Raw genomic sequence first — 14,604 nt, forward strand, 5'->3', positions numbered from 1 at the left:
TCTCTGCTTTCTTTAAAATACTCCTTTTCCAACCTCTTTCAGCAAAGGATAAATCAAATGCAGTAAAAACATGAGGATCCAGTGGGAAAAAACCACAACATTTAATTTCTGCCCTGTGCCAAATCTTTTCAAAAATGTTACATGCAAAAACATTCAGATTTTATCAGTTCACCCTTTTAAAACTTACTTTTCATTTCTGAGAGCAGCTCTTAATGGAAATCACAAGCCATTCCCAGAGTAACCCTGGTTATACTTGCTTTGGTTCTGCCTTAATTCACCTCTCAGTTTTCAAGTTTGATCACAGCTCCTTTCCCTCCAGAAGGTGCAAGTCTAACCTGCATGAGCTCAGGTGTCCCTGCAGCAGCAGCCACAGCAGCAGCAGCAGCAGCAGCAGCAGCAGCAGCAGCAGCAGCATCTGGGTGATGCCTGAGCTGCTCAGGATGCCTTCCCACAACTGCTGCAGAGAGCATCCCAGTGTAGGGGCCAAATTTAATATGTGGAGAGTTAATTGGATAGTTTGCCATAATACTGGGGTTCAGAAAATAATGAGAGACCACTATGTCCAAAATTTTCTCCCCTCCAAACTGCCTTTTTAGTTATTTCTCCCAGGTCAATAAGAAAGGAGCTTAACAGCCTCTTTTTCACAAACGTATCAGGTTTTATTAATGGGAATAAAATTCACAGCCAAGGTGAAATTAATAAAGTCCAGGACAAAGAAATAGGGAAAAAGGAAAATGGATAATCCCCCTAACTCTAACAAGAACCTATACACAATTCCCAAACTTGCTTCCAGCTCGGGTAATTCGTAGAGCTGGGCTTGTTTTATTAACTCAACACCTGGGGTCCTTGGCTTCAATGGGAAACAGCTATGCAGCCAAGGCCCACAGGACAAACCTCCAGGAAAAACCTCTCTCTCAGTCATCTGCTCCCGGAAGCTCACCCACTGGAAAAAGATGGAGCTCCCCTCAGTGAGCATTTACTCTCCCTCCCCCAAAAAGGAGGGCCTTCAAACTGGATCAGAGAGTGCTGACATCAGCAACATATGTCACTCAGGGCAGGCCAGGAGAGGCCTTATCCAATCATCCCTAGCCAGAACCCTAGGCATCTGCCACATTCCATTATTTTACCACATCCCCCCCTTTGTTTCTTCCAGGAACACAGAGTGTTTCCTTGACAAAACAGTAAAAAATAACAGAATATAATACCCTATGCTAACAAACAAGATGTCAATAACAATATAGAAAAGGGAGAAAGGGGAAATTTTATCCAGAGGGGCGGTCCCTCATGACCCTGCGCTTTGACACTGTCTACAGAGGGAGGGCCTGTACAGAGAATACATATTACAGATGGTGTATATAATAACATAAGGAAAAAACCTGTTCATTTAAAGTCTTTGAAATTTTGTCTTCTTGGAGTGTTGAGATGTCATGAGGGAAACTGGACTCTTGTCTGGACTCTATTGTCTCTGGACTCTTACTTCTTTAGCTGTTGAACTGCTAGATTTTCACTAAACCTTAGTATAGCATTGTCAATGATCAAATTAAAGAGTGAGATTTCTTCAAAAGATAACTCATATTTAAACTTGATATATAAAGCATATTACATTCTCCCCACCCCCTTTTGGAGGGTACTTATACCTATATAATACAGAGTTGAGGCAGTTATGCAATCTATAACACTTCTTAACACCATGTGTCTGGATCAAGGCCAAATTTAGTAGTGTGTCCATGATGACACCTGAAAATATTATGGAAAGGTTACCCTACCACATATTGTGGCTCAGAGATGTCCAGTAATTGTGCTAGGACCCAGGTGGATGGATTCTGACCATGCCATCAGACTGAGTGAAAGAAAAAGAAAACAAGTTAAACCAGGTGCATGCGTTGGAGCTTCCATGGCAACAGGCCATTTTTGGAGGGAGAAAGGAAGAAACTGGACTATATCCAGCAATTGTGGTCTACGTAGTGGCCATCATAAGCCAACAATGGACTTCCTGAATGTATGTGGCTGTTCTCTCAGCCTCCACCAGGGCATCTTACATGTACCTGTCTCTCCTCCTGTTGTACATATATATTCCCTCCAGGGCCTGCATTGTGGAGTTGAACCATCTCCATCAAGCTCATTGTAAGAGCAATTAGTCTCTGAAATGATGTTTCCATAATTCATAAATCTCGTATTAATTTCACCAAAGACAAGATGATGGTAAAAATGCATATTATGCTGCATAACTTGGGACATATTTGTAATATATACAATAACTCCAAACCATACCCAGAGTATACATAGTCACAATGACATGTAAATGATAAATGAATGTAAATGGCTGCTAACATTAAACATTATTACATAATCTTCTTTGAGCAAGTAAACCACATCATCTTGTACATGAATTCTCCATCTAGTATGGCAATAACAGACACTTGAAGTGATAACCAATTTATCCAAAAGAAATAAAGCCTCAATCAGCAAGACAATATGTTCATTGGTTGCTTTACAAACTAAGCCAGGGCCTCCACTGCCTGGGACTCCTTCACATCTCCCTGAGCTGCTGCTGAGACTGCCATAGCTGGAGTTTTTGTAGGCCATCTGCAGCATCTCCTCTATGTGCCTTGACAGACTTGGGCTTAAATAACGTCTCTGAATTTTTCTTGGAGTGGGCAGAGCTTAGTAGCTTGGAATTGTTCCAAATTCCTCTTCATCCTCATTACCTTTTCTTCCAGAAATGGTGTGTTCACAGGAAAACAGGACCAGAAATGCCTCAGCAGCTCCCTCACGGCCACATCCAAGTGTTTGAGCTCTGAATAAATGTCCTTTGGTGCCATCTGGTTGATGGCTTGCTGGGATACCCCCTGCATAAGTGTTCCTCCAGGGGATAGGGCTGGAATGGTACTACTTGCAGCACCACTTGAAAGAACCTGAGTTAGTTTGGGTGTATAATTTTCCATCTCCTGCTTAATATTTTGAAGAGAATCGATAATGTCCTGACTTGTTGCATATTAGAGGGACTGAATGGGAGCTGGGCCATGGTAACACCTGTCTGGCTTCTTCAGGCTTAGTGCAATTGTTTTTATGCTACTATTCCCCCCCAAGTCTTCATATTCTATGGATTCCTGTAACTTCAGCCTTTTGACCCACAGCTCAAAGAAGTCTGACTCCTGAGAGTTTCCATTGGTGTTGCTGTTCCCACCATTGTCATCATTTTATGCTTCATGTTTCCTGAGTCCAGCTGCCAGGACCATAGCACTGTGATGGTTAAATCTCTTGATGATGGTGGTATTTCTATTCAACTTTAAGGATTTTGAAGAGTTGCAAGGAGATGGTCCATGGGCAACCCCATAGCCCTCATCTAATGATTTCTCCTCCAGTGCTGTCAAATCTAGCAGTGGGTTTTTCACTCCTACTGATACCATTGCCTTTAAAGCCCTTTCATCCATTTGAGCACATTCTGCAAAGATCTTTTGACCCTGCATAAAGCCTATCCCTATGAAAAAAATGGGATTGAAAAAATCCTGTCCAGAACTCTGTTTCTGTCACTTTATGTGGGACGTTTTCTGCACATCTCATTTTGACTGCTGGGGAGGTCCTAAATATGGAATCAATGATATCAGAAGTAAGTCATATCTGAGGCCATTACAGCCTTCTGTTTGGGGGTGGACATCAGCCAGAAATGCTGGGGAAATGCCCACATCCTGCTGGTGATTGGCTGCTGCAGGGTTCTGCAGGTTATTCACCCTTAAAGAACCGGCCCAGAATTCCTCAGCACTGATGAGCTGGCTCACAACCAGGTCTTTGTAAAGCTGGAACAAAGCAGGATCTGCTTGCAGCATTCTGGTTTTCTCTTCCAGTTCTTTGCTGGCTTTCCTCTTGAACTTGGGTAGCAACTGCTGAAGAAGACCTTTCACGATGTCTCGATCCTTGGAAGCCCTGCTTTCACGGGCAAAGTGGAAGTTGGTCTTGTCTTCTGTATGTAGGACCAGCTGAAGCTGGACTTTAGCTTTTCCTTCCACGCTGATTTTCTGGTATTTGATGTCAGCACACATGTGGCTGACTGTAAAGTCATCTTGGCCTTCAGGGGCCCAAGCAATCCTTTCTGCCATGAGGTGCAAGGCACCATCCTGCTTCTTCTGACACACCTTCTTGATGACCAGCAATACTTCTTCTGATAAAGTTGCCATGCTGGCTGGACATAGACAGATTACTAAATTTGACCTTGATCCAGACATATAGTGGTAAAAAGTATTAGTAATGTCGTAACTGTCTCAAATTTGTATTGTTTATGGGTATAAATATCCTCCAAAAGGGGGACTCCAATATGTTGTGTATGTATCAAGTTAAAATTTGTTTTGTATATTTTGAAGAACTTTCACTGGTTTTTGAAGAACTTTCATTATTTAATTTGAACATTTTTGGACAATGCTATGCTAAGGATTAGTGAAAATCCAGCAGTTCCAGAGACAGCCAGAGTCCAAAGACAACCAGTATCCAGAGACAACCAGAGACAGCCAGAATCCAGACCAGAGTCCAGTTCCCCTGAAGACATCTCAACCCTTCTTAGAAGACAAGATTTTAAAGACTTTAAATGGACATTTTTTGTTTCTTCCCACATACACCATCTGTCATGTGTATTTTCTGCAGAGGCCTTCTCTCTGTGGACATTGTCAAAGTGCGAGTCCATGAGGGATTGCCCCTCTGAACAAAATTTTCTTTTCCTATGTTATTAGCAGTGTCCTAGCATAGGTTATGGTATTTTGTTGTTTTGCTGCTTCGTCAAGGAAACATACCATGTTTCTTGTCGAAGCAAAGGGGGGACTGTGGGAATTTATTGTGATTTGGGGACCCTGCCTTTGGGCTGAGATTAAAAAGCCTTAGGCCCTCAGGGTTTTTCTCTGTGCAAGCAGAGCTGCCCCTCCCCCTCTGCTTCAGCAGCCGAGGTGAGAATCCCCATGGGCCTTAGCCAATGCTGGCCAGATGGATGGCTGGGGAAAGCCCCAGCTCCCTCCGCCCTGAGGGGATATACCCTGGAGATCCCGGGCTAGCCCCAGCAGGCCCTTGGCATGGCCCATGCAGAGGTCCCAGGCATGCAGCAGAGGGCATGGGCCCCTCGAGCCCTGGCTGTAGTGCACACACTCGAGCCCCCTGGCCGTGGCGCTAGCATGGCCAGCGAATTAGCTTCACCTGTGTAGGTGGCCAGCCCAAGTTTCACCTGAGAGAGAAGGTTAATAAAGAGACACTGGGGGTTCACAAGGGAACGGAAGTAAGAAGAAGCGCTTGGGGGGTCATTATAACAGTTCAGAAAGAGGGGGTTGCTACGGTAGTGAGAAAGAAGTTAAAGAGTGAAGCAGGGGGATTTTTGCAGTGAGGGGATGGAGAAGGAGCTAGTGAGAAGCCAGAGAGACAGGATGGAGAGCAGAGGATGCTAAGAAAGTTGCAGGCGCAGTAAAGAGTAAGCTGAAGCAGCAGGAGGAGAGAGACATGCTCAAAAGCAGGCAGGTTGTACATTTTATTTTCCTGTATTCTTATTTTTAAATTGTATCTCATAAATAAACCCTCTGCAGTTAAATTGGAAGAGGCTTCTTAATCTTTTGCTTATCAATTTGGGAGAAGCAGCTGTGGGGGAAATTTTAAACGGCCCTAACAGACTGGCTTAGGAAATTGATAGCAGTCACATAGGCAGCAGGTCAAAATTTCACAGATTAGGACCAGTAAGTTAAAATAATTCTTACATTTAAATGGCGACCACGGCAGGACTTATGACCCAATTATAATTTTTGTAAAGTTATAATTTTTCATATAGATATAATTTTCATATAAGTCCAGTTATAAATTTTTCAGATTAGTAGTTATAGTTAATAATTTTTTTGAATTATTTGTAATTAAGAATTTGCTATTATAAACAATATAATTTATAAAATACCTGTGCAATTATACATACATATTTATTTATTTGTTTATTTGTTTACTGCAGGGCAATGAGGGTCAAGTGACTTGCCCAGGGTCACAGAGCTAGTAAGTGTCAAGTGTCTGAGACCTGATTTGAACTCAGGTCCTCCTGAATCCAGGGCTGGTGCCCTAGCTGCCCTACATACATATTTATGATATATTTTGAGGATAAATTCTCCATGCTACTTTCAAAACTGCCCTTTCTTCTGAACTTCCTTCTGGTGTCTTTTTCTGCGTTCTGTTATAATTGTAAAATAATTGTTTACATATTTCATAATCAAATTGTTGATATATGTTATAATTATAATTTACTTAGATTTTATAATTATATTTTGTGTTACATATTATATGTAATTATAATGACATGTGAAGTTATATAATTATATATAGTATGTTTTATCATCCTATTAGAATTATAAATTATCTGGTTATAAAATACCTATTTATACAATTATATAAATGTATTTATATAAATTCTGTATGTATGTTACTTTCAGAACTGCCCTGGGCTTCCTTCTGTTCTCTTCTGTGCATTTAAAAAAATGTTAAGATGCTCCCCTTTTTTATATTGTTATTAAACCACCACCCCCAGGACCTCTTAATTAAAAACCAAGAGAAAGAAGCAATTTTCAACAAATAGCATAGTCAAGCAAAACAAATCCCCACTGTCAGCTCCATCCTTTTATATATGAGGAATCTGAGACCCACAGAGAATGAGACATTTTCTCAAAGTTACAAACAGGTAGCAAATGGAAAAGGCACAGAATTCAAACCCAGATCTTCTGATTCCATATCTAGCTTAGCTAGCATTTCTGTAGTGCTTTAAGATTTGCAGAATTCTTTAGAAATACTGACTCATTTGACCTTCACAACAACCCTGGAGGTAAGTGCTATTTTTACCCCTATTATACAAACGAGGAAACTGAGGCTGAGAAAACATAGGTGACTTGTCTAGGGTTGCACAGCTAGTGAGTATCTGAGCCTGGATTTGAACTCAGGTCTTCTTGACTCCATTTTTTGGTTGTTGTTCAGTCGTTTCAGTTGTGTCTGACTCTGTTACCCCATTTGGGGTTTTCTTGGCAAAGCTATCATTTTTTTTCTCCAGCTCATTTTACAAATGAGGAAACTGAGACAAACAGGGTTAAGTGACTTGCCCAGAGTCACACATTTACTAAGTGTCTAAGGCCATGTTTGAACTCAGGAAGAGGAATCTTCCTGATATCAAGCCAGCAGTTCTATGCACTATGGCGCCACCTAGTGGCCCTCGACTCCAGGCCCACTTCATTTCTACTTGGCTCCTTTATGGAGAGTGCCAGGAAATTTCTCTACCCTAATGTCCAAACACAGACCCCTATCCCCTCATTAACTTTTCACAAGAGGCAGTGGTTGTGTGAGGGAAAGTGCTCTGGAACAGGGACTTATTATCATTCTCATTTATTATTTTGCTTTTTCTTGGTTAGCCTGACACATAGGAAGCACTGTTAAATAATTGCTGATAAATTACTTAGCCCCCTCCTGACTCCAGGAGTGTCTCATGTCCCAAACACTGGGGAAAGGGTTGTTTCCCTAAACTCATCTGTCTGCATAGTCTTTCTGGGCCAACCTTGGGAGTTATCCATTGGCCACAGGCTGAACCTACAGAGAAAGTAGTGACCCCACAGGTTATACTAAAGACATAGCACTTGGACGTGTGATGCCAACAAGTTCTAAGCTAATCAGAGCCAAGGACTGAAGACTGCTCTGAAGGCCTAGGTACAAGAGCACTGCTAAAGAGTCACACACTTACCTTTCTATGCCCAGAAGAATCAGGGCCCAACGCCCTCAAAAGCTGCTTGATCCTAGTAAAGCCTTCATTGCCCAAATGGTCAGAGAATGCAGCCACTAGATGGTTAAACATCCAGACTCCACAGCCATGGCCCCTTCTGTCCTAGAAGGGGTCTGAGGCCAGGAAAACCTGAGAGAGCTGATAATCGTCATGAGGGAAAAGTGAAGTTTCTCCTTCGGCAAAAGGAAGAAGGAAACCTGAGTTTGTCAGGGAGTGTGGCACAGTGGTAAAAATGCTCAACCAGGCAACTAGATGCCCTACATTGAAATGCCAGCTGGGTCACTCCCCCTGCACCCCAACTTTTTCACTAAAGACTTTCTTACCAAGGTCTATAAGAACTGATTCAGACTTAGGACATTGAGCCGGCTGCTTGATCTCACTGCCATCAGTCTCTCCCCATTCCAGTCATCTTCCTAAAGCCCAGGTCTGACCACCTGCCTCTCCAGGCTTCTTACACCCCCCCCCCTCACTCTCTCTCTATCTTTCACTCTCTCACTCTCTCTCTCACTCTCACTCTCACTCTCTCACTCTCTCATGCTCTCACCTTCTTACTCTCTCACTCACTCTCTCACTCTCTATCTTTCACTCTTTCACTCTTTCTCACTCACTCTCTCTCTCTCACTCACTCTCTCACACTCTCACTCTCTCTCTCACTCTCTCACTTTCTCACTCTCACTCTCTCACTCTCTTACTCTCTCACTCTCTCTCACTCTTACTCTCTCACTCTCACTCACTCTCTCTCTCTCACTCACTCTCTCACTCTCTCTCTCACTCTCTCTCACTCTTACTCTCTCACTCTCACTCTCTCACTCTCTCTCTCTCTCACTCTCTCTCTCTCACTCACTCTCACTCTCTCACTCTCTCACTTTCTCACTCTCTCACTCTCTCTCTCACTCTCTCTCTCTCACTCACTCTCTCACTCTCTTTCTCTCTCACTCTCTCACTCTCTCACTTTCTCACTCACTCACTCTCTTACTCTCTCTCACTCTCTCTCTCTCTCTCTCTCTCTCTCTCTCATTCACTCTCTCTCTCTCACTCTCTCTCACTCTCTCTCACTCTCACTCTCTCTCACTCACTCTCTCACTCTCTCTCTCACTCTCTCACTCTCTCACTTTCTCACTCACTCACTCTCTCACTCTCTCTCACTCTCACTCTCTCACACTCACACTCACATAAACTGAGGATGGGAGCTAATTCATTTGATAGAATGTAAGGGCCTTGAGGGCCCTTTCATTTTTGTCTTTGTCTCCAGAGGCCAGCAGGCACATAGCCGATTATTAATGGATGCATGTCTGATTGACTCATTTTACAGGTAAGGAAACTGAGGCAAACGGGGTGAAGTGGCTTGCCCAGGGTCACACAGCTAGTAGTGTCTGAGGCCAGATTTTAACTCAGGAAAATGAGTCTTTCTGACTCTGGGCCGGGCACGCGATGTACTATGGCGCCACCTAGTGTCTCCAACGTCAATTGAAGGATTATGTCCTATTCTCATTTGAGAGCCTTGGGAGAATTAGCCAAACCTGGCAGCCACATAATCCAGCTCACGTTTCTCTCTGATTTTCCTTTTCATTTTTCTTTCAGTTCTGATAACAACAATAGGGTCAATCGGCAAGCATTTATTAAACACTATCTGCTAATGTTCTAAGTACCTACTTATAGCCAGAAAATATGCTAAGTGCTTGGGATATGAGACAAAAATGAGGCCCCTGACCTCCCAGGGATTAAATCTAACTTGATTTCTCAGTCCCGTTTGCCTCATTCATTAGCCGTCAACAAGAGAATGCCTAGGGGGGCAGCTAGATGGAGCAGTGGTTAAAGCACCGGCCCTGGATTCAGGAGTACCTGAGTTCAATTCTGGCCTCAGACACTTGACACTTACTAGCTATGTGACTGTGGGCAAGTCACTTAACCCCCATTGCATAAAAAAAATAAATTAAAAAAAAAAAGAGAGAGAATGCCTAGGTCTTAGGGGTGGCTTCCTACCTTAGATGATGAGCTGTAGGCCCAAATGAGCCCCTCCCCGATTTTATCAAAGCACAAAATAAAGTTAAAAAAGGAGAAGTTAGGCTTCCTCAGAGGAAGTACTGCCCAATCACAGAACATTAGGCCTTCCCCCCAATGACTTGTCGTTCAACCTTTGTTGTAGCCCTGGAGAATGTTGCTTCTTTGGAGTCTTTCCAGAGCCCGGGATGATTCCAGAAGGCCTGAGCAGAATGGATCCCAAGACGCACCACCAGAAAAGAGATATACCTTTCTGCTATATTGTTCTCTTTTGGAAGAAAAAAAAAACAGCCTAAAATGGTGGCAGTATGAGCTTTGATCTTCCTCCTTTCACTGGGACCTCTGCAGGCCAGCAACCATGAGAAGAGATCCAAGTTGGAGTATGGGGTAGGGAAGAACTAGGTTTTTGGAGCAGCCAAGAATGTCTCAGGATGGTATGGGGAGAAAACAATGAAACAGGGGCAGCTAGGTGGCGCAGTGGATAGAACACCAGCCCTGGATTCAGGAGGACCTGAGTTCAAATCCAGCCTCAGACACTTAACACTTACTAGCTGTGTGACCCTGGGCAAGTCACTTAACCCTAATTGCCTCACACACACACACACAAAAAAGGGACCTTGTAGGTTCACCTAGAAAACAATGAAACAATCCAGAATGTCTCCTAGACCATGCATGAGCTACTTTGGACTACACTGATGAACTGGGAAGAAGAGCCACCCTTTCTGTATGTTTTGCCCCTGAGAGATGGGAACAAAAGCCTCTCTTCTCTCTACAATTCTTTTTTATTTCTCCCTATAGTTCTTGATGAGTCTTCTGATCCCAAGGGCTCGTTCCTAACTCCTCCCTCATAGGTGACTTTGGGAGGGGAGCAGTGGGTGGTTTTGTACTTCTTTTCAAGGAAAGGCCAGTAGTGGCCAAGGTGATGATGGAAGGTCTGACCATGTCACACATGAATGTGCCTCACTGAGCTCCAGTAGTCCCCTCCCTACCACCTCTAGAATCCTATGTGAATGCCTCTGGCTTCTTAAAGCTTTTCATAACCTGGACCCTTCATCCCTTCATAGTCTTCTTCCTTATGTATTCCTCTTCTTTGTATTCTCTAGAATCCAACAACTTGCAGTTGCTCAAACAAGATACTTCTCCTCAAATACTGGCTACCTACATTCATAATTGAAGGAAATTTTCATTTTTAGTTGAGAGGCTAGTGAAAATAAAAGATGTGATTTCTTTTTCCCATCCAAGTTCACAAACCCTTGGAAATCTATCCACAAGACTCATTGGGAGTCTGTGGATACCCGTGTCTTAGAAGCCTCTACGTCGGCAAACCAGGGCTGGGGCAAAAGGTGAGAGGGCTTCTGGGAGAGCAGACATTCTGCTCAATTTGTCATGGAACTGCCAAGCCTCAGTTTCCACATCTCTGAAATGAGGGAGGTTGGTTGAAATAAGCCCCTTCTCTAACATTCTGGGAGTCTGGATTACTGTCTCTTAGAAACTAACTCTCCCAGCTCATCTGCTGTCTGTACCCTCCAAAATCCACCCTCCAAAATGGGTCTGGAGAGATGGCCCCTGCTAGAGACTGTACCTAGAAGGCGCTGCTCAATTCTGAATGCCAATAGGATCCTGCCCCTTCACTCCCAGACCTGAAACACCCTTTCCATCTCTTATTCTCAGAATCCTTATCCTACCCCTGCTCATGGAAAGGGCATGTCAGTCAACTCCCCTTCCCCAATTTCCCCAACCAAAACCCCCTTCCCTGTCTACCATTCACCTATATGGGGTGTCCCAAAAATCTTAGTGCAGTTTAAAGCTACTGCAGCTTAAAGGTGCACTAAGACTTTCAGGACACCCCATTTATGTTGTGTCTCCCTATTAGAATGTAAGCTCCCGGAAGGTGAGATGTCTTGATTTTTCTATTTGTATCCCCAGCACTTAGCACCATGTTTGAAACACAGTAAATGCTTAATAAATCACTTCTCATTCATTCATTCTTCCTTCCTTGATAAAAAGACATTTCCAAAATAGAAGAATTGGCTATACATCAATCACTTTTTAAAAACTTTTTAATTAATAAAGAAGGAGGCAAGAAAGAAAGAAGTATTCATTTAAATAACTATTGCAGAAAAGGAGACTGGGCCAGAGGATGAGACCCACGCCTCCCAGAACAGGATTCCATGATGATACAAAAGAAATAAATTACTTCGTTCAAATACTGTTTTGGCATGACTGCATTTCCCCCCATAGTCTAAACACTCAAAACAGCCTCTTCCCTAAGCATTAAGATAAGACTAGCAGGCCCCCTGGGGCAGTCTGGGATTGGGCTGGGGAGGCCTTGTTCAGAAAAGCAGGGCAGCAAAACCTGCCCTGTCTGGCTATCCCTACTCCCCTTCCCTTGGGACTGAGTGAGAGACAGGTGAGGGTTTTCTCAGCCCTCCTGCAAGGGCCTGCCTTTGAGTTCCTGCCCAAAAGGAGGCTTCGAGTTCGTGAGTGTGAGTGTGAGTGTGAGTGTGAGTGTGCCTGCCCAGGAGGAATTGTAGAGACTGTGTCAGTGCTGAGTGAGGAGCTCCTTCTAGTGGTGGGGCAGCTTCACAGAAGCCTCTGCTCCCTCCATCCCTCCCTCCCCAAGCTCCCCTGACTCTGAAGGGCTAAGTGGCAAACCAAGGTCTTCCCTTGGGGAGATAGCTGAGTTTAAGGCAGCCAAGCGGACAGTCAAAATGTAACCCTTGGCTGCCCCTTCCAGAGCAGAAGTGGGCAGGGGAGGGCTGTGTAAAGATCCAAAGTGAAGGAAGGGGAGGAAGCATGCAGTGGGGGCCAGCCGGCCCCTCCCCAGCAGGCTCCTGGCTAAGTTGCACAGCTAGCTTAAAACAAGACAACAAAAGGAAGCACCCCCTCCCCCTTTGGTGCCCAAGCCAAGGCTGGCAGCTTCAGGTTAGCTACTAGGTGAAATGGAAGCAGATCCCACCCCCCCACCCCCAGCCAACGGGCTTCCTGCAGCTGCCTGGCATGGTGGGGAAAGAGGGAAGAAATGCATGCACCTAGCGGGTGAGCTGTTAGAGCCCCTAAGCCAGGGCTTTCTGGAAGGGTCTCCCCCCCAGAGCTACTCTGAGTAGTGCAGAACCAGTAGGGTTTGGATCCCAGGCGGGGTTTCTCTGCCTCAGGTTCTTCTCCCCCCCCCCCCAGTGGGGTACAGAAGCAGGAGGGCCAAGAGCCAAGAAGGGTAAGAGGAGGAGCTAAAGTGATTGTGGATTGAAGGCCTGTCAGTGCCTGGGCTTCCCCACCCCCAATGCCCATGATTTTTGGACCCCCTGCTCCTGGCTCTGTCCATCCCCAGCCCCCAGAGAGGGGCTGACTTCCCAAGGGAAAAGTTGGGAGCTCTAGCTAAATTTCTCCCATAGGGAGGCAGTTAAGTGCTCATCTAAGGGGTGAGGAAGCTGAGATGGAAGAGTCATAACATGGGCGCCCACAGCCCCCCAAGGGCTTGGGGTTCCCACTATGATTGAATTTTGCTTCAGTGGGGTCTACTCTACCCTCCGGCCCTGAGGAAATAAGGAAATAGCCTGGACCAACTGCTATTATGTGCCTAGAGAGCTGTGGACCCGCTACTGCTTGACTTCATGGTCAAAGCTACCAACAAGCCCAAGCGGCCAGGGTGCCTTCTCTCCCTAAACAGGCTGATTCTGTCTTAGAGAGCTTGGAAAGCCTTGGTGTGATCCCCCTCCCTTCCTCTCCAAAGAGGCCAGAGGAAGATGGGCTGGAAGAGGAGGCCAGAGAATGGGAGACGTGCCTTTTTCCAATGTACTAGTGGTTGGGTTTCACTAGCCTTCTTCCTCCTGGGTCAGGAAAGGACCTCCAGAAACAGGGATGCTGTTTTCTGCTTCTGGGGAAGGGGGGTTAGCCAGCTGAACTCTCTTCCTCTCCAGTCTCTGGTGTGTCTTGAATATCGCCCACTGTAGCTTTCACCAGGGGGGATTGTTTAAACCAACCGGTTTGCCTTCAATTGAAAATAATAACAATAATCCCACACACACACAAATACCCCTATCCAAAGAGGGTAGGAGGGGAAAGTAGCCACTGGATTGACTCTGATGGTCACTTGCCTCTGCCAGAGCCCCTGGGTCACAGCAATCATTGGTCCCAGGCCCTGGACTCAGCCATGAGTCCTTCATGATTGGTTTGGAGAACAAAAGCTTCCCCTCTGTCCCCCTGTGATTGGGCCAGAAGCTGGCCTTTCTCTAGACTTCTCAGAATTGGTTGGGGGTGGGAGGGAGGGAAGACAAATGCTCCTGATTGGTTTCAGAGACTCCAAGTGAAGTCTCTCCTGATTGACTGGGGAACTTCCACACTCCTCTGGAACAAAGCAAGTGCCTTGTGAATGGCCTCCAGGCTTGAAACTAGAGGGAGAGCCATGGGTCCCTTGCGCGCCTACAGCCACAGCAGCAGAAAGGTACAGTCGGGTGGCCAGGGCTCAGTTGCCCCGATAGACCTCAATCTTGCTGGCCTTGGCCAGCATGTCAATGATGTGGGCTTCAAAGTCCGCGTCGTGTACCCCCGTCTTCCGGAACTCCCCGGCGTAGCGGTTGTTCTCCCAGTAATGATGCCAGTTGCCTCGACTATCAGCCCCGAACCCGTACACGTTCACCTGAGACCGGAAGTAAAGAAGGCATGAATCAGCTGAGGGACAGGAGCAAGACTAAAAGGGGTTGGGGCAGGAATGGCCCGTTGACCCAATCTTCTCCCTTCACACGGGGCCTTCCTCTCTCTGAGGGCTTTTGTATAGTCTCCCATCACTCACCTAGTGAACAACCAGAGGTTTCAGTAAGGAAAGACTCATTGAGAGGAGG

At 45.3% G+C, this 14,604-nt stretch overlaps 1 protein-coding gene and 1 pseudogene across 4 annotated transcripts in view; both read right to left on the reverse strand.

Annotated features, from left to right (window-relative positions):
* Window positions 1–2,530: 2,530 nt before the first annotated feature.
* On the reverse strand, window positions 2,531–4,175 carry LOC122739502 (annotated as a pseudogene).
* A 7,633-nt stretch (window positions 4,176–11,808) lies between these two features.
* ST3GAL2 (ST3 beta-galactoside alpha-2,3-sialyltransferase 2) overlaps window positions 11,809–14,604 on the reverse strand; it is a 62,795-nt gene continuing 59,999 nt past the window's right edge. For all 4 annotated transcript variants that reach the window (XM_043981630.1, XM_043981627.1, XM_043981629.1 and 1 more), the window contains one exon: window positions 11,809–14,402. In XM_043981630.1, the coding sequence (XP_043837565.1) occupies window positions 14,229–14,402 (174 nt within the window). In that variant the 3' untranslated portion in view covers window positions 11,809–14,228. The remainder of the gene's footprint in view (window positions 14,403–14,604) is intronic.

This window comes from Dromiciops gliroides, chromosome 2 (genome assembly GCF_019393635.1).
Source record: "Dromiciops gliroides isolate mDroGli1 chromosome 2, mDroGli1.pri, whole genome shotgun sequence".
In the NCBI taxonomy this organism is placed as follows: Eukaryota; Metazoa; Chordata; class Mammalia; order Microbiotheria; family Microbiotheriidae; genus Dromiciops; species Dromiciops gliroides.